Here is a 20,924-nt window from a genome sequence, read left to right as displayed (position 1 = left end):
TTGTGTGCATCAAGGCAGCATCTAAGTTTTTCACTCAGAGGGTGGTTGGGCACTGGAACAGGCTCCCCAGGGAAGTGGTCACAGCACCAACCCTAACATAGTTCAAGAAACACTTGGACAACGCTCAGGCACATGGTGTGACTCTTGAGGATATCCTGCACAGGGCCAGGAGCTGGACTCGATGATCCTGATGGGTCCCATCCAAGTCAGCATTTCTGTGATTATCTTTTCTGTTACCATATCTTAGCTTTTCACTTCATTAAGAATTCAGATAAATCTAATTTATATATATAACTGTTATCCAACAAGTTATGACACTGGAAAATGTAATTTACCTCCTCCTGCTCTTTCAACAGAAAAACAAAATATGCAGTACGTTTGTAATTTAAAAATTGTATTCAGCTGCAGTACAGAAATCTTGGTGAGAAGAGATCTTGAAGTATGCTTCAACTGGCACCAAAAAAGGAAACTTGCAATGTATTCTAGGCACTTTTGACAAAATTTAGCAACTGAACTTTTGTAACACATTTTTAAAAACTTTCTCACTTAGAAAGATAAAGAATAAGGTATCAGCAGAAGAGGTTGGTTGTTGATTTTAGTATCATGTTAAATCTTCAAACTCACCTTTCCACAACCAAGCCGACAGCTTGCATAAGATCTGGACTTGACACTTGCAGGTGTTTCCACAGTGACCACACAAATTCTTTATCAGCCTTAGAAACAGGAAAAAAAAAAAGAAGATAAAAATACATTACATGTATGCTATGCCTTTAACAGACAAAAAAGTTACACTGAACATATTAAAAAGACAATTACTAAAAAAAAAACCAACAACTAAACAAACACCGAAAGCATTCTAATGAAAATTCCCTACAAGTGATTCACTGTTCTGCAAATGACAAAAACATGGTCAATGGTTCTATGGAATAAACAAGATTTTAACCATACAGAATTTTGAACACAAATACCTACAATCAACAATAAAAGAGTATACAATGTCACATATGGCAGTAGAAACTGATAATCTTCAAACAAGGCTGTCTTTTGCTATATCTCTTACTGTTATTTTTAGCAGTCAGACAATTTGTATTACATATTAAGCCTGGAATACATGCTTCAACATTAAGTTTTACCACATTCAGCTCTTTCATTTTATTTCAAAATATACACTAAATCAGTCTTCTAACACACACTCAGCTAACCTACAGTATATAAAGGCTTCTGAAAAAAACTCAAGTAAGAGCAAGAAAACAATGTTCTTTCAAAACAGACTTCAGAAAGTTTGTGAAAACTAGATGTCAGATAAAAGCTTTCCCAGATTTATATCTTCTACTGTTGTTACTTTTCACTGGTGTAATTTTATTCCAATACCATTTTATTACTGGAAGCACCAATATTAGTTATTTTACAATATAAAACCCTATGTTCATTATATAAAAATGTCAGTGGAGAAAAATAAAAACCAGCAAAAGATGAAGACAAATAGAACAATAAGAAAGCATAGCCTAACACTAAACTGGGGACTAATAAGCCAAAATCATCTATTGGCAGCTAAGTCTATTCAACAGCCAAAAATCATGAGAGTGCAGCTATGTCTACTAGTTTTTTAGAATCATTTACAGTGGCAAAGACATTTATGATCAATGCATCTAATTGCTGACCTAACACTGCCAAGTCCACCACTAATCCCTAAGTGGGACATCTACACAGCTTTAAATACCTCCAAGGATGGTGACCCCCACCTTCCTGGGCAGGCTGTTGGAATGCCTCATAATCCTGTGTGTGAAGAAATTTTTTCTAATACCAAATTTAAATGTTAAAAAGAAAACAGAATTTGCATGAGAGTAATACACAATCTAAAGGGAAAACCAACACTATTATAGCTATCCATTCCTCTACTTCCTTCTTCTCCCAAGCTTCTGGAACTTAATCTAGTAAGATACCACAGATATCATTAGTTAACCAGAACTTCATTAAAATCATCTGAACAAACAGCACAGTACCTCGTCTCTGCACAACTCCATCTTGATTATAAAATGAAACAGAAGACCTAAGTTCCTATCTTCAACTCCACTCTTTGGTTTCTCCACAGGTTTTCTGTTTCTCATTTCTTAAGAATAAGAACAGATTGCACTTTTAATCACAGTATTGTGAGGCCACGACTTGAAACAGCTAAAAGCAATGGTCATCCAAGACGCAGAACAGTTCAACAGCACTACAAGTTTGACAAGCCTGACGAGAGTCAATAAAGACCACACACTGTATGATTAGAGTAAAACTCAGTAGTAGAAAATGCTTTTTCAATTTTTGCTATCTTTTTCATTCATTTGCTCCTGATCAGTTTTCGCCTTCCAGGAAGGAAATTTGAACTTTACATGCAGTATCAGTACCAGTGCATAACAAATCACTCCATCATAATACTTCTGTTTCTTCAGAACAAGAAAACAGCTATCTTCAATATAAAATCAAAAGACCCCTCTAAAGCTAGCAGATTTTATGCAGATTTATCATTTTTCTGAGCCCAAATTATTTCATCAAGAGTAACACCGCAACAGCCAAACACACTGAATTCTGGATTTAGCAAACCTTAAAAATTATTATAGAAATAGAAGAGATAGTTGCACCTATTTTTCTGTGATTTAAGAGGAAAGCTTCAAAGATTTTTTTTAAAAGTTCTGATATGTTTTTCCTTCAAATTTAGAAATGCACATATTTTAATTTTTAAAATTGCAGAGAAATGAGGTAGTGCTAAACGTGCTAAAAACATAAGAAAAAATGCTGAGCAAGTGAGAAGTGAGGGGATTCATGACTGTTGGTTTAAAAAATATCCTCCTCTTTCAACAACTGTAATTTCTAGTTAACATTTATTTAAATCTTTAGATGTCATCAACTATTTTAACCAAGCAAGAAATGAAACTTTATGGAGATTTGATGTATTATTAAGGTATTGCTGCAAACTCAGAAAAATTCAACCACCTACTGCAAGAAAGAACACCGCTAACAAGTCCGACTACCTTTCTGAATGTATTAGAAAACAAATAAAACAAAGGCTATGGCCACAAAGAGCTTAGAATTCAAGACTATTATCAGCTTATGCAGAATGGACTACAACAGAAAGAGTTCCTATTTCATAAAAGCAGAGAAATTTCATCCAACTGCCTTGGCAAGTTGTGCACAGCTTTTAATATGTTGACATGAAGACTGCATTTCTTGAATTTCTAAATAAAACCGAAGAATTAACAAAAAACTTTGTGCTGTTCTTATAACACTTGAAAGGAATGAAATCTCTCTCTTAACCAAATCGGGTTAGCAGCGTAAGGCCTCTTTTCAAAACCGTAAGTGACCCTGCTGTGTACAAGCAATCCTAACTGGATTATGGTGCATGATCCCATTCACTTTCTGAAGAAAGGTAATACCAGAACTAAACAATAAGTCATATAAATAAGAACTCAAATGACTTTGCATCAGTATCCAAGTCATTGTTCAGTGTAAATGCTAAATACAGGTTAACTTTCAGCTCAGAATTAAGACCAACAGTAAGCATCATATTAATTGGGTTACTCAGTTCAGATGAAAAGACGATTATCCACCTTTTTTTTTTTAAAGTAAAACCTCTCATTGCATGCTATCACCCTATGCACTTAAGTGTTCTAAATTTTTATGGATCTAGTCTGAGGGACAGTAAAAAGTGTGCACTTGTTTCATGTGTCCTCAAAAAAGACAGCAACTCCTGAAAATGCCTTGCCATGCCACCTGAAGAGTCACAATGCCTGTACACTCTGAACCATGCATGACCTACTACTTCTTTTCAAGTAGAAACAGAATGAAAAATAAAAATGTTATTCAGATTTGGAAAAACTGCTGCAAAAGGCTTCCAAAAAGCATTAGGATCTATACAGAACCCGGATTCTGAGTAATTTTAACATCTAAAAAAAGCCAGGGGGAGAAAAAAAAAATGAAACAAAGCCCAAGCCACAGTGGCCAAACTAAACCTCACTAAATAACTGCAATGGAAATGTGACTTCTTTTTAATTATTTAGAATGACATTAAATCAGTAATTCTTATACTCTAAATGACACCACTTCCAGGATAAAGAAATGTTTGAACAATGACAACAGGAATAAACCACTGTATCTAACTCTAATTTTAAAATAATTTTAATTCAAATTGCTCAGCTGATCAGTGATATGGAGAGCAGAACTGAAGTGCAAATAGTGTTTGAGCATTATTTATATCTTTAATACAGAATTCACTCTGTATTTTATACTAAACTACTTAAAATCACTAACAAATTGGTTTAAGGGCATGAAATCATTACAGCAGAGAGAAGAACGAACATAAAAAAGTCTTAATAGTATTCCACCTGCAAACACTCAAAAATCTTGAGGCAAGCAAACAGTCAAAGTTTCTGATGTCGATTTACGAGCTCATGAACTTTGTTCAGTTCAGTTTTGTTTGCCTCTTTAACAAGTTGGATTTGCTTATAATCATGCTTCCTTAGCTATCCCTTTTACTGTCCTGTATACAAGACTGTGGGAGTCGCTGCTGGGTTTTCTGCTTATATTTTTATATATTAGAAGAGCTGAGACACTCGGCTTCTCTATGACTGCAAGAAGCACTATCAAATACCATGAGATTCCATACAAGCAGCAGTGTCTGCTTGTTGTCCTACCCTGCAGGCTCCTATACAGTTCAATTCCCAGCTAGGAAATGGCTTGAGGCATCACAAGAACACTAAACATCACACAACTTTCAGACACTTACTTCTACACTTACTTCTAAGCATGGCATTCCTCTATCACAAAAAAAAACCCAACGAAAAGGGAAAAGTACGTTAATACACACTGAATTTTTCTAAATGAACAATATGTATATATGTACAATACAGGAAGAGGGAAATGTTCACATATCTTCCATAATTTTTGCTAAGTATCCAGCATGTATTGACTCTCTGGCAACCACCTTTCTACCTAAACCTTGCCAAATCTCCCAGAAACTGACCTTTTGATAAGATAAATATAAAATACAAAGTTTCAATGAGCATTCCTAATGAGAAGACAAACACTTAGGTACAAACAATCTTTTTTAACTGAATAAGCAGTTTGGTTTAACCTCTAATCAGCTATAAATATTGCACAAGCAGACTATGTTAAAAGTTGTCCAAGGAAGAGTAAAATCAGCTCCAAATTGTGCTCATGTCAGTGAAATTGACACTCCTGAGTTCCACAACATTTCTGTCTATGCTAAAAGAACAGTGATGAAACAAGATTAAAAAACTCATACTAACTGGAAAATTAAAAAAAAATAAATCTTTCTTGCAGTAAGGAATATTGATTGTGCACCAAACAAACTTGAAAGGAACAGCTACACAGAACAGGCTAAGTATAAAAGAAATAACAACAACAACCACCACAAAACACAAACAAAAGCCTTTACAATCCTACAGAAATAAGTTAAAAGTCACCGGAATTTCCAAAACTGCAAACCAATGCTATTTCAATACATGTTGTTTATTTTTCATGATGACAGGAACTGGCATTAAAAGTTACTACAGCAATCTGTGAACAACACACACAGAACTATAAAGCAATATTGTAATTACATCACCAGATATTCTAATTTAAATCAGGAAAAGCCATGTACTTGATAGGTACTTGAATTTTTGTCAAGGTACACAAAACTAAGCAGAATAGTCCACTACCTAAGTGGACTTCAGGCAAAAGAATAAGGACACAAATTCATCTTGAACTATATGTTACCAGTAACAAACAAACAAACCCCCCAACACAAAAAAAAAACCAAAACCAAACCAAACCAATCAACCAAACAAAACACCAACTTCAGCTGCAGTTAAAATATGTGACCTTTACTTCACAAAAAGAAAGTTTACACAGAAATGTACCAATTTTTTATTATGACAATAAAGTATTATTAAAAAAATAGTCAAGGAATGTTAAATGACCATAATATGTTACTTTCATATATTTAACATGCTAAATATTTTAATAGCTAAAACTGTTTCATTTAAATGTAAGTAATATAATTAAGCATTTTGTATAATAGAATTAGTATTAGCTAGAAATTATTACAGTTTTAAGATGAAAAGAAGTTTAAACAGTCTTTTTAAGCTCTTGGCAGAATTAATGGACTTGGTAAAGTTGTTCCCTGAATGGTTTTGGAAGCCAAACAATTTCTTTCGAAAAACGGCTGCTTAGACTGTCTGAAGCTGGCACAGAAAAAGCCTGCAGCTGTCAAGGCCTGGAATGTATCAATCTTCAGCTTACCCAAGGAATATTCAGCCTACTCAAGTGTAAGTTAACAGCTCAAGAGGTCAGCAGGAGTGTACCTTGAACAGCTGAGATCTTATATACACAAGGCAGAATACAGATGTCATTTGAAACTTGGCAAAAATTACTCATTAAAACTAACATTACTCACAACACATCTAATGTCAGATAAAGATAACCTGCAATCAAGTTTGCATGCCAGAACTAAAAAGTTCTGAAAGAAAAAAAAAACCCAGCACACTGCATATCCCTTGCTCAAAAGCAGGAACAAATAGAAGATGAGCCATTAACAACCTTTGCTGACTAGCTACAGCAAGAATATTTGCCTTCAAATGAAGCTGTGAATTTATAAAACATTAGTATAAACCACAAAACAAAGAATCCCTCTGACTTGTAAGCAGTGAAAGACAAATACCCTTATTTAAATTAAAACATTTTATTTTCCTTTTGGAAGGGAAATCTAAGCAAAAATACTACTCTGGATATTTTATATCAGAAGTGGAAAATTGTATCAATATTGCATTCATTTGTCTAATGGAAACTTAAAAGTGACCTAAACATAGAATATTTTGAGTGTTTTTATACTGCTTTATCAAGGAGAATTAGCTGGCATTTTTTTAAAAAGAAATTATACTGAATTACTATAGGAAAACTTTTAAATTAGCAGTAAAAGAAGTGTCAAAAGCATAAGCAGCATCTTTCTTCCCCCCCCCCCCAACTGTATATTCATGACAGTTTGGGTATTAAATTTACAAGTATGTTTAGTTTTTGTTTACACGTCTATCGCTCACTGTGTTGAGAACAAAGATAAACTGAAAAACCTCCTTCTTTAGTGTAAATTCATACATCAAGTATCTCAGTTATCTACAATTTTAAATCAGTACTCTTTCCATATTTCACTGTATTTATTTCAACGCATGCTAACTACTCTCGGTCTTCATATCATACCTTAAATCTTTGCAGCATTAAAAACTATTATTCACTAATTAGGAAGATACCATCTTTTGAAATCTGGAAGAGAATACCAACAGAGCAAAAAAAAAACAATACCCAAACTCCAAGGTCTTCAAACCCAATCCAAACAACCCCTTCCCCACCCCCATCCTGCCAATCATCGCTACAAAAGTACAGGACACAAACTCTCAGTTTAGTTCTTTTATCAGCAGGTATCCCCAAAAGAGGAAATAAAAGAGTTGGGAGGACAGAGGGAGCTATTGGTTTACTGTTAATTTCCAGTAATAATTCTATAATAATTACATACTGACAACTTTCTGTATTATGAAGTGAATATTTAAAAACACATGATTGTCAGGCTGGAAGAATTCATACAGAAATGCAAAACACTACATGGCATAGAGGGGGAGGGGGGGAACTCCACAAAATATATAAGCTGGGTGGTAAAACAACTGAAACATCTACAACAAAAGCATTACTATGGATTGTTTCAGACTTCCCTAACATCTAGTACACTTCTAACTTAACAGCTCAAGCCTTTAATCAAGCTGACATATATGCTTCGCATGCAACTGACAGACTTGATTCTTTCTTGATGTCTCACAGGATTTTTAAACTTACACTGCTATATGCTGTCAGTTCAGATTCTCTTGACCCGGCTGTGCCAGAGTTTCTTTGTGATTTCCAGTGACATATTACATTCTAAATATTCTCTCTACAACCCATCCAGTCCTGCTGAGTGGTTACAGCAAAGAATGCTCTTACTCTTTACAGAACTTATCTTTGAAGTGCTATGCTTTTCAATAACCTAAAGAGTCACTAGAAGACTGATCTGTAATTCACAAGAAAACTTAGATGCACCAGGTTCTTAAGATAATACTACATTTTTTTCAAGTTCACACACAGTATGTACTATAATACCTTACTACCAGGTAGAGAATTGTAAGAGGGCTGTAAGCAACCCATCTAGACTGATAGCTTTTTGAACAGATGCTGTGAGCAAAAAAGAGCATTTTGCCCCCTTCCTGTCCAATTCCTTAGCATTATAAGTGATATAAAACTAATATGTAAATTTATTATCATAGAAAAAGAAGTTTAATTTTTTATTCAAAGAATAAAAATAATTTTTTATTCAAAGAATTTCCCATTATCTTGTCTCTGTTAGTAGTCCTGGCAACAAATATACGCTGGAATCAAAAATGGGAAAATACAGTATACTGCTTTACTCACACATATATGTAGAATATAAAAAACTGTGTGTATATACACACCCCTCGTAGAGATTATTGCATCCTTACCCATAACTGTTGAATGCAAACAGGTACCATAAAAATAATACAGTGTTGTCACATTACAACACTGATGCAATAATAGTGGTCTAAGCAAAAATACCACACAACTTGTACTAAGTGATCTCATCAACATACTCTCAGACTAGTCCATCAGTTTGACAAAAAGACAGCAATGCACTTAACTGAACAATTTTATTACACATTCTTAATTAACATAAATGATTCGTTGTGGCACCAGTGGACAAGAAATACAAGGTGTTCTCTGGTCATGAATTACCATCAGAGAAGTCAGATCGGTACCATCACAGGAGAAAGGAACCAAAATAAACATGCATTAAATGGTAGAGAGAACTTACCAGATAGACATGGACCTATCAAACACAATGTCACCCTCACTGAATAGCAAAAACTTCATTACTTTGTTCTTTGGTGAGCACACATGATCTCTGCATCCCTTCATTCACTGCTACAGCCTTCCACCAACAGTTCCTTTTTCCTGAGTACTCAACATTGGAGACACATCTCTCTGTGGATGTAAGAATTTTTTCAAAGAGGAGAGGATATGAGATTGTAAAACTTTCTTTTAATACCTTTATAGACCAAGAGGACAGGATAACTCATTTGCGAGCTTTCACTTCAAGCTGTAAGTCTCTAAACTACTTTAATTAAAACTAACCATAGTCGTTGAAGTAATTTAGATGGAAGATGCACAGTATTGAATAGGACATGAATTTTCTAAGTCACATAATTGCTTACTGGAAGCACTACAATTCTGACAGTTATTTTAACAATTCAACTGATTATTTGAGAACACAGGCTAACCTAAAAGCTTCACCACAGCTCTCAGAGCTGGCTTTTGTTTAAATATAATGCTCTGGATTAATATAATCATAATGCATTTGTGGTTTTCAATGCACTCAAGAATACAGGAATGTACAAATAGTTTTATTTTACAGACAATATAACCATATGCATATATTTGGGTATATTCACTTCGAATTACCACAACTAACCAAGAGGAATTTGGGTCCACTATGTCAACTCTGCCTGAAATGACACTGTAGTATTTTACAAATCCTGTGAAACTGGGGAGAAATCAGAGAATATTTGCATATTTTTTAAGTCATGAGCTAGACAGTACCTGAAATACTTGAAACAGTGCGCTCTTAATAACAACAAAGGGCAAGATTATCTGAAGTCATTCCTTAAGAGCAGCACATCTCCTTCCTGAACCAAAGCAGTTTGATGGGAAAACCAAACCAGCTACAGTCATTCTTCTTGACACTGAATCTGTAACTACATGGTAAACACAGACATCAAAGTGTGTTCTGTAGGCTTTCTCAGTGCAGTTGTAAAAATTACAAGCAGGAGCCTACACCTCTGCATGTAAAATATAGCTTCCTTTACTGACAAATAGCAATGTTTTGTCATTCCCATAGCAGGTAGCTTTTCACTCATGCCTATCTCATGGCAGTCAGATGAACTCCCCAATGACTGGAGGAAAGATAATTTCATGCCTTTTTTTAAAAAGGGTAAAAAGAAGGATCCTGGGAACCAACAACCTGTCAGCATTATCATGGCGCCCAGTAAAATTATGGAATAGACCCTCCTGGAGGCTATGACAAGGCATATGGATGACATGGAGGTGATTAGATACAGACAAGACTTCAGCAAGGGCAAACTGTGCCTGACTAATCTAATGGTCCTATAAAACGGGGTGACTGCATCACTGGATAAATGAAGAGCTGGGGATGTCACCCACCTAGACTTTCTAAAGCCTTTGATACAGTCCCCCACAACATTCTTGCCATTTCATTGGACAGCTATGGGTTTGATGGATGGACTATTAGATGGATAAGGAATGGGATGGATGACCCTGTCCAGAGAGTTACAGTTAATAGGTCAATGTCGAAATGGAAACCAATCATGAGTGGTGGTGTCCCTCCAAGGTCCATACTGAGACCAACAGTGTTTAATATCTTCATAATTATGTCTTCATGATATAAACAGTACCAAGCTGAACGGCACAGTTTCTGCACCAGTAGGAAGAGGTGCCATCCTGAGGGAGGGACACTGACAGGCTTGAAGAGCAGACCCATGCAAATCTCAAAGTTCAAATACGGCCAAGTGCAAGGTCTTGTACCTGGGCTGGGCAAATCCCAATATCTAATATAATAATAATGGCCAGTCTTCGCGAGCGAAGATTTGGGAAAGGTCATTAACCCTTCGAGCCTGCGCAGTGGATTTTTTAGGTGAGACACAGAGTGCGCTGAACTGAGCCCACCCTTTAATCCTGAGGTTCATCTGCCGGGGCCGAGCAAGCTTGGACAGTGGCAGTGAGGGTCTCAGGACGTAGGTTTGTTTAGAGTGACCTTCTCTTAGATGGATTGCCTTACAGGGCTGACGAGCTCCATCTGCCCGGGGGGCTGGGAATCGAACCCGGGTCGCAGCGGTGAGAGTGCTGCACCCTAACCACTAGACCACCAGAAAATCCCAATATCTATAACACAGACGAATTGATTGAGAGGAGTCCTGTGAAAAAGGATTTGGGGGTACTAGTGGAAAAAAAAACTGAATATGAGCCAGCAACGTGCACTTGCAGACCAGAAAGTCAGCTGTATCCTGGGCTGCATCAAAAGCCAAGCAGGTCAAGGGAGACAATTCTCACTCTCTAGTCTGCTATTGTGAGACCTCCACCAGGAGTACTGTGTCCAGCTCTGTGGACCCCAGCACCAGAAAGACATGGCCATATCAGCACAGGTCCATAGCAGGGCCATAGAACTTATCAGAGGCCTGGAACGCCTCCCTGTGAAAACAGGATGCGAGAGAGAGGTTTGTGCAGCCTGGAAAATGCTTACAAGAGACCTGATTGCAGCCTTTCAATACCTGAAGGGCATTTGTAAGAAAGACAGACTTTTTACAAATGGTTGAAGTGACAGGAGAAGGGGCAACAGTTTTAAACTGAATGCTTTTTAATTTAAAAATATTTAAATTTAGATTAAATGTAGATTTAGATTGGACATAAAGAATGTGTGGACAACAAGATGATGTGGCAGTGGAAGACGCCTGCAGACCCCCAAGACTAGAAGTGTTCAAAGACAAGCTGGACAGGGTTTTAAGCAACATGATCTACTGAAAGCCATCCCTGTCAGAAGGGCTGGACTAGATAATCTTTAAAGGTCCATCCACCCAAGCTGTTCTATGATTCTGATCTCTATATAAAATCTTAAATTCCTACTCACATGCTAGGGTATTTTGAAATATTCACACACAGACATACTGTGAATAGGTAACTACTTTATAGAATGCAGAAGTATACTTTTTTTGTTTAAATCTCGCTCTTAGTTCATCTTCAGTTTTACTCAAATATTCTAAACCAGTACTTTTGAAAAGGAAGATCAGGTATGTAAAATTTCATTCTAGTGAACTGAAATTTGTCAAAAGTAAAAGGAAATAAACTTAGCTATTCAACAACACTACTTCTGTCTATAATACATAAAGAGTAAGACCTTTATTAACAACACCTGTACTAATTAGACTCATGTGATTCACACTCCTTATGGCAAAATATAAGAGTATAAAATAACGAAAAAAAACCCGAAAGCACTAAACACCTGGCATCCCTTGGCATCAATAAATATGTGGTCTTCGCTTAATCACTAATAAAAGAAATTTGCATTTAATGAATGGAAGCATTAAACACTTTGCCGCATTTTGAAAGAACAGTATGGATATCAACAATTCATTCAGAAGAAACACTGACATGCTCAAATTCTCATACTGGTAGTTCACAAAAATTTCAATGTTGGTCACAAAGGCAGAAGAATAGCAGCAAAGTCAACAGAAAAACACATCACCAGGGAAGAACTATGGTTTTGTTTTTTTTAATTTACTGTTACTTTCAATTCTCAGCTATTGATTTAAAACCATTTCTATTATGTACAATTGACATGCATCTCCAATAGCTATTCATCTATTATGAAGCAATGCAATGTCTTGGTGTTAGTTAATACATTTTTCATGTTTACTTGTAAATAAAGGGGGGGGTGTTAAAACTACTTATTCAATGGTATCATTTATAACTAGATTTTCAGTGAGTGTCCTGGATCTTAAATTGGTCCAGAATGAATGAATGCATCTACTTTTTCAGCTAATGAAATATTTTCCATGAGAAAAATGGGTTATAGCAATCCGATCTGTTATCAATGCTAGTGATTGCAATGAGAATGTTTTACAGCCCTCCCTGAACCACAAAGTGATCACAATGAGAGAGTTCTACTGCCTACAAAGTACTGGGTTTTTTCTGCGAATACACTATGAAATAGGACATGAAGACCAGAATGGGTCTAATGCACAGCTTTTCACAACAAGCAGGAAACGTAAAGCATAACACAAGGCCAGAAGCAACTAAGTCCCTGTCGTTCCACTTCCCACAAAGGGCTGTTAGTCCCCTTTTTTGATTCTTTTCTACCCAAAAATGCCCACAGATACACAAAGTCCATTTGTGAAGATTTCTTTCCAACCGCTGTTAATAAAGAGAAACAAAAACGGCACCAACCACGGGAAGATCTCTTTATTCTCCATTTGTATTTACCACTTTCTGACAGAAAGTGTGAAAATTTTGCCAGTGAATCTGCAGCAGCAGAACAGTCACAGACATATTACTGATCAGTTCCAAACTTTTTTACTAATGGAGAACTATTTTTTAATGTATAAACTGCATTTGTAAAATGAAAACCATATAGGGCAGAATGGTTTCTCCAGCTAAACTATATGGTCTGCAGACCACTGGCGGCTGACAGACCGTACCTTTTGGGCCATGAGTATAAACTGTGCAGAGTACCATGCAATGGTGTACTAAATTTCTAACACAGAAAAGGAGTAGGCATTATAAGCACTTCAGTTTTTGCAGAACCACAATTTTAGAAAGGAAGTCCTCAATTAGGAAAACACAGCATCCTTTCAGCAGTAAGAGATGTCACCTTACCTTTGAGAGCAAAACTGCAATAAATAAAATGAGGGTTGATAGTGTGGGGTTTTTTTAAACTAATAATGGAAAAATTGTTAGGACACTTGTTTGAACTCAAAACAGGATTTTCAACAAATAAAGAGATCCTAGGCTGAAAAATATGAAATAAAGCTAAACAAACCAAAGTCATCTTGTGAACAACACCAATAGCATAAGTAAAACCGGAAGATACGTATTTGCTTCTTCCAGCTTTCTTTATTACCAGTAATACTGCTGGTTGTGGAAAACCCAGTCTTGAATCACACTGTCTTGTCCAAAGCAAGGATTTGATGATGTTTTCCATCACAGAATACTTGAAAGAACCATTCCTATCTTTTTAATTACAGAATAGTGGCACATGAAAGAGTCTGTAGCTTAGCAAGAGAATGAGAGCTAGGACACCAAATATGAATCTTCGGCTTGAGGAATGAACAAAATTTTACACCAAATACCATTTTGATACCAAATGAAGTATCTTTCACAAAAAAAAGAAAAAAAAAAAAAAAGACTGCCAGAAACCAACCAGGGAATATGCTGTGAATCAATATAGATGAAATAGGTGGTTTAAAGAAAATATACGAGCTTAAAGTACATGAAAACTCAAAATGTACTGTTTCTGTTGGCTCAGAAACGCCACTCACGTATCATTTCCCTTATCAAAAACCCCAAAAAACCAAACCAAAACAAACCAACCAAACAAACAAAAAACCCCACACACAACCAACCAAACCACTCTAATTTCCTTCACCAGGAGCCACTACGCTTTGCAAAAACAGCACAACAGAAAATAATATGGGGTTAAAACATAAGCCAGATCTTTTAAACACCAAGCAGAAACAAAATCTACTGGGAGTAATAAGAACACAGGTATCAAAGATCTTCCATGGGAGGATCTTGAAATTTTATGGTAGTAGGCAGCAGCATAAAACCCTGAAATGAAATGCAGCAGTTAACACAAACACTAGAGACAAGTTGTGTCATATCTTACTATCATCTTTGCCTTTTCACTGCCCCCCAACAACATCAAGCCCTTCACAGAAATGTAACAAGGTCCCAATGGAAACAAATTTAAAAATAAAAAACAATTTCATGTTTTCAGTTGTTTTCCAAAACAATTACTTAATTTCTCAAGTAAAATAAGGAGGAGTATTTAAATTAAAAATTATTATCAAAATAATTATACAGTGCTTTATTGCAGACACAACCATAACTTTCCCAAAACAGCATCCTATAGAGACAGATCTTTTCAGCTTTATACAAGGCTCCTCAGCAGACAATTTGGGAACTTGGTTTTCTCATTTTTGCACATTCTATCACAGAATTACAAGTCAACATGAGTTTTCACAGACTGACTGCAACAAAATTGTTGTGATTTTAACATGTCCTACTCCAAGATCTTGCTTCTTATGATTCAAGTTCCCACAATGTTTTGAGGAGTACTAAAGAAAATATCAAATAGTTCAAACCCAAGCTGCAGAAGTCAAGACTTACCAGTAGAATCTCAGCTTTAGAAAAGAATGAAAGGGGGGCGAGGGAAAAAAAAGGAAGTCAAAAATACCATATTTGACTCTGTACGAACCTTCACTTAGTGGGAAGTGTTATCTTAAAAGGCAGAATAAATATGAATAAGAATCTCGTTTTGAACAGAAAGGGCACCATCCCAGATGAGTAAAAGGGTCAGGTACTCCAGGATTCTGCTGCAGAACAGAGACGACATCCAGAAGCAGACGCCTGGAATACCTGTGGTTAGAGCAAAGCTAGCGTGCACAATACTTCCACCAGACTCAGGAGCTGCATTAGCTGGAAAAGGCTCACAAGTATTCAGCCAATGGACCCCATATCATCAATGGGCTGCAGTTCCCTGAAAAGACTTTGTTTCAGAAGTGCAGTTTATATTACAGTGAATATAATGGTCCGAGAAGGTGTGTAGAAGAGAAACTTGGCATAATTTATTCAAATGCTAAATAACTGTTGGATGCATACATCTCTTCTCTAAAACTTTGACTAGAGTTTCCTAGAACAAATTAAAGCTTTCAGCATCACTAATTTTCTTTCTTTTTTTCTTTGGAAAAAAGTATTCAAGAGGCTAATACCTAAACAAATACCTAAGACTAATCCCTTTGTTCTGGTACACTGTTAAACTACTAAACTAGATTTCAGCTGGGAAGCTTTTTTTGGAAGTGCAATTTATGTGTCTGTGAACATATTACTCAGAAGGAAAAAGACTAAAAAAAAAAGAAAGAAAAATCCCAGGCAATTTTGTCCAGTTGCTGGACTAAAAGTTAACACTGTCTCACTAACATCTTTTATAAAGACATTACATAACATTTCTATCCAAAATGCCTGCTAAGCCAGTCTACAGAAGGGATAGCCTTACCCAATAGCATGGAACATAGCACAAGCAAAATCTCACTAGACACTGAAACACTTTTATGCAAGGGTCTTCACACACCTCCACAGGTTGTCCTGAGAGGTTGCAGCCTCCAGCCATGGGAACACTCAAAACCTAACTGGACACCATCCTGAGCAATCTGCTCTAGGGTGGGGTGCAATACATTCTCTCAAGAGGTCCCTTTCAACATAAATGGTTTCACAACTCTACTAAAAAGACCTACAAATTTTCAAAGACATCACAAGAACCAAAGAAGTTCTTAGATCTAAATGAAACTAAGTAGATCACAGCAGATCAAACAAAATTCCACAAAAGGAATTAGTTGGCCAGCAAAAACTTCGTATTACAACTGAAGAAACTAGAAAAACATAACATTGACATTACCCATATGTATTTATGTTTTCAAATAGCCTGTCTTTCCACAAAGTTTTCACAAAATATGACCTTAAAATGGATTAATCATCCCCAAATAATTTTATCAGTTGACTTTCAAACCAGTTGAAGGATCTTACCAAAGCCCACTTTAGTTCCCCTTCAAATTCAGAATATCTTCACAAAACTTTCTTTTTAAAAAGTTAATTATCTTCTATAATACTACATTGAAAAAGTTGCATAATTTACTACATTATCACCTCTTTTACTTATTAAAATCTGGCTTCCCTGTTCTTTACATAACATATACATGCTTAAACCTGTCTAAATTTATTGATGGATTAGTATGGTAAAGATGTCTACATTGCAGTGCTTTCAGAGAAACCCTGTTTATAGATTACTACCTCGCTTTTCTTTTTATTTTATTAAGATGATAAAATAAATCCTGCAGACATGCATCCCCTGTCATTAGAAAGATGGTATACATTGGATACTACCTAGTGCTGGAGAGATTATTGCAGAACACTGACTGGCTTCTGTTTTCAACTATTTCCTGTTCTTTTTTGCCCGCTTCCCTCCCAGAAAACTACCTGATCTAATAAAAGACAAAGATACAAGAACGGCAAGATAATATGCAAGAGAATTAAAATAAATACATTTAAAATATTTTCTGTTTTCTGACTTTAAAAAGACTGGAATGTGTTCATCAAGAGACAAGCAGAAACACACACATAATTGAATGCATCTAAAGGGGAAATCAGATGCTTAACTACAATTTTTGTATATTAAGTTACATTATCAAAGGGATTAGGAATTCAGATATGTACTGTTTACTTCCAAGTTTCTATTATTTTTAATGCTCTTCAAAAATATTATGTCCTACTACGTTTTAGTAATTTATAATTTATGTTCAACTACCAAATGAGCAGACAACCGGGCCTTCCTTCTGCTTCCACCAAATTTTGTCTGATAGTGCACATCTGCATACTAGGAATATATATCTTCATAAAGAGTTTTCTGAACTTCTCCCACAAGACATTGAAGATACCCCCAAACCATTCAGCATTGTTCAGCATTTCCAAACAGGATTTTCATTAACAGCTCCCTCTCCTCATAGATCTTCCAAGCAATATGTTTTTTCAAGAAGTCTGAATTCTACCCACAGCAGGAACCAGTGCCAGTTGTCAGGTGTACCAAAGCTGCTTGGAGAAGGGAACCTCGACTAACTCCACGGTGGATGTTTTCTTCTGATGACCACGTTAGCCCAGGCCTTCATGGCCTTAACCAGACCACATGCCACATGAAAGTACTATTTTGACTTCCATCAAGTGAGAAAGCATCTGCAGCATTAAATGTCACCTTCCTCTCTGCTGCATACTTCTGGTGTAATCCACGTGTTTGGCAGAGAATTTTCACTCATTTTGTATTATCAACACTTTCATATTTTCAGGAAATACACCTAAATGTCAGCAATGAACAACTAATTAGAAAAATAAGGACAGCGTACCTATGAATGGAGGTCTCAAGGAACGACACACGGGGGAACTTTTCAAAGTACACCCATAATTAGTCATTAAGCCCTCCCTCCCCAGAAGCGGCTCAAGTGTACTTAATCCCCCTGCAAGGCTGGGCGAGAGATTAAATGACTTCCAAAGATTCCTTCAAGACGTACATTTCTCTAAAACCCCTCTGCCTGTTCATTTTTCCCCGGAGTTGCACAAGGCAGCACATAGGGACTACTGCCACTACAATTCAAGCAAATCGTGGCTTCTGGGGAGGAACGAAAAAGCTCTCAGGACAGGTGGTTTCAGCCAGGGCAAGGGCCCGGACCGGCTTAATTACCGTCCCGGAACTGCCCGGGGCCCCGCTCCCCGTCCTTGCCTCCCGGGCCCCCCAGGAGCGTGACGCGAACGCGCAGCACCCGGGGGACTCGCCAGCCCGGCTCCGGGCGACCCTGCGCTCCGGTACCTGGCAGCTGCTCAGCTCCTCCGCCAGACCCCGCAGCTCCTCCTCCAGCTCCGCCACCCGCCGTGCCGCCGCCTCCACGCCCCACGAAGCCATCGCCGAGAGCCCCTCGCCGCTGCTCCAGCAGGGACGGCGAGGATACAGGAGGGTCCGCGCCGGGTGGAGCGGGCTCACGCAACCCCCGCCCGCGCCTGGGAGAGAGAAACGTCGCCGTGAACCACAGAAATGAAAACTTTGCCCCGCTCCGCCGCACTCCAGGCGCAGGCGAGCGCCGGAAACCGCAGGGCAGGGGAGGACGCGGTGCAATGACGTCAGCGCTGCCCCAGCGAGGAGAAGGGGCGAGGGGCGCGTTTGAATTCGCCCGCCCGAGCCGGGGCCGCGCATGCGCCTTGCCGGGGCGGGCGGTCCCGGGGCGGGGGACTGGGAGCGGGAGATGTTCTGCTGGCGAGGAACGGCACCTTGGAAAGGGTGGGCTGCGTGAGCCGTAACTCCCCCCCCCGATGTGCGAGTCCAGACTTCTTTTTTCCTCACAGTCCCTATAGGAGCAGCTCCTGTCTAGCCAGGGTGCTAAGAGAGGGATGTTGGAAATGCCTGGGAATCCAGCGGATTCCTGCCCTTCCTGAGCTGTAGGAGCACTTGTGCCGCGTCTCTGTTTAGATACCAGATATTTCCATATGAACCGTGCAGATCACAGGCTCAAAGAATGTCAGAATGGGTCAGGTTGGAAGGGACCGCAGTGGGTCATCTGGTCCCATCCCCTGCTCAAGCAGGGACGACCCTTCGTCCCAGAGCACATGGCACAGGATTGTGTCCGGATAGTTCTTGAATATCTACAGTGAGGGAGACTCCACAACATCTGTGGACAATCTGTTCCGGTGCACGGTCACCCTCACAGTAAAGAAGTTCTTCCTCATGTTCAGATGGAGCTTCTCGTGCACCAGTTTCTACCTCTTGTCCTATTGCTCAGCACCCTTCAGGTACTTAGAAATATTGCTGAGGTAATGAGATTTTTCTGGGTGTTCTGCTGTGAGGTGCTGAGTCTCCAGTGAGATGCATCTTGCCTTTTCCTTTTTGTTTATATGGTTGTTTTTTTTTTCTTTTTCTCTGAATTAAGTAATAACGTTTGCAAGACAGTGTCAGAAACCTGTTTTTAGAGTAGGTCTTGATAGCACTTTAAGATGCATGAGCATACCTCCTCAGACAGGAAGGTTATTCAGATTTATCAGTCCCAGAGTTGGATTTCAGAGCCTCCAACTGAAAGCTAAGGCTTGGAAAATCTAACCATTACAAGTAAGTGAAATACTTGGGCTGGTGCAGTTATATAAATGTATTGGTTTTAAGATCCGGATATGCAGAGTACCTGCTTTTTCAATAAGGGGTTAAATAGCATTGCCAAAGCAAATCCTTGTGCATTTCCTGTAGCCTACTTGGGAAGCAAAGTACTCATAAAAAGCAGAGTCTCTCCCAGACAAATGGAAAAAAGTTGAAACATGGGGGCGGAATATATTTTAGCCTGGAAAGAAGCACCAATTGAATTGCATTTCACCGATGTCAGTATCTTGCTTCACCTTTATAAAAACATCTGCTTTTATAAAGAAGTATATTTTCTTTTCCCCTCCTTTGTAACTTTTGTACAGTTTGTGGAAAAGTTGCCCTGTAACAAGTACCACTGTAACAAGAAACAAAATTCTTTGTGTGTGTGTGCTTGCAGAGAAGCAAAGGAGGTTTAAGCTTTGTGTGAATTAGAATATATGTTAAAATACCCAATCCTTCCACTTTTGGCTGTGGGAGAAAGATTTCTGCATCCTTGGGGATAGCTTTGCCTGTCAAATTTGATTTTTGCTGCATATTGATCTCTAGAGTCCCTTCTCAGAAAAGAAAAGTGGCTACACTACTCAAGCCCCAATTATCTATTTCTTTAATATATTTTTGTAAGAGTTTTTACTATTACTGCAATTATTGCATGTACAATTACAAATGTAAACTTCAAGGTGAGAGACTGCACTGACTGTTATCTTCCAGTTATATGGAAATCTAAGGAGATTCAACAATTACTGGATCAATACTATGTCTCTCCTCAGAACATCCTTTATAATTTTTATTGTAACTTTTACAGTTGTATATTGTATCATCTCATATTTGTGATCTTACACTTTCAGTTACTTATCTTTGTGTGTTATTACATGTGCATTTGACTATAATGACCATTATCATGTCATAATTTTAACATGTTTATATTTTAAACTTTTTGTTTGCTTTTAGGGTTTTCTAATTCTCCTTTACAATAAGTTACCCAGTTACTATGATTCTATGTGGCCTTTGCTTTTTCCACATCCCTTGCCCTTTAATAACCATCTTCTCTGCTTTCTGTTTCCTAATATTTTTATCATTGTCCCCTTGACCGTTTGTTCCGTATTACACCTGGGCAACAAGAAGCTAACCTTACTTAAAAAACAATATGCTTGGATTAACTGCTAAACAACTACAATGACTAAACAGTATTTAAAAACATTTTCCAAGTACAGGGTCATTCAAAGTTTAGCTGAAAAAAATCACTTATTACAGGGGCTAGGTTCACAGCTTGACACAACACAAAAGACCATAATTTCCTATGACTTTAGAACCTTAGAAATTTGTGGATATGCTTTTTGTG

At 37.7% G+C, this 20,924-nt stretch overlaps 1 protein-coding gene across 26 annotated transcripts in view; it reads right to left on the bottom strand.

The window, feature by feature from the left end:
- CNTLN (centlein) overlaps nt 1–20,924 on the bottom strand; it is a 272,029-nt gene that overhangs the window by 181,678 nt on the left and 69,427 nt on the right. For 16 of the 26 annotated variants that reach the window (XR_001873367.1, XR_001873366.1, XR_001873371.1 and 13 more), the window contains exons 1-2: nt 18,275–18,549; nt 625–713 (exon numbers count right to left, since the gene is read on the bottom strand). Coding sequence is in view for 12 of the 26 variants with exons in the window: in XM_017806131.1 (XP_017661620.1) it covers nt 625–713; nt 18,275–18,367 (182 nt within the window). In the remaining 14 variants the exon portion in view is untranslated. Of the gene's footprint in view, nt 1–624; nt 714–2,003; nt 2,045–6,285; nt 6,335–18,274; nt 18,550–20,924 lie in introns of those variants that run through there. The other 10 variants (XM_017806139.1, XM_017806149.1, XM_017806143.1 and 7 more) reach the window with 9 other exon arrangements.

Source organism: Lepidothrix coronata, unplaced genomic scaffold, assembly GCF_001604755.1.
Source record: "Lepidothrix coronata isolate B3197 unplaced genomic scaffold, Lepidothrix_coronata-1.0 Scaffold14, whole genome shotgun sequence".
NCBI classification, from domain to species: Eukaryota; Metazoa; Chordata; class Aves; order Passeriformes; family Pipridae; genus Lepidothrix; species Lepidothrix coronata.
This window is presented reverse-complemented; position numbering and strand designations above follow the sequence as displayed.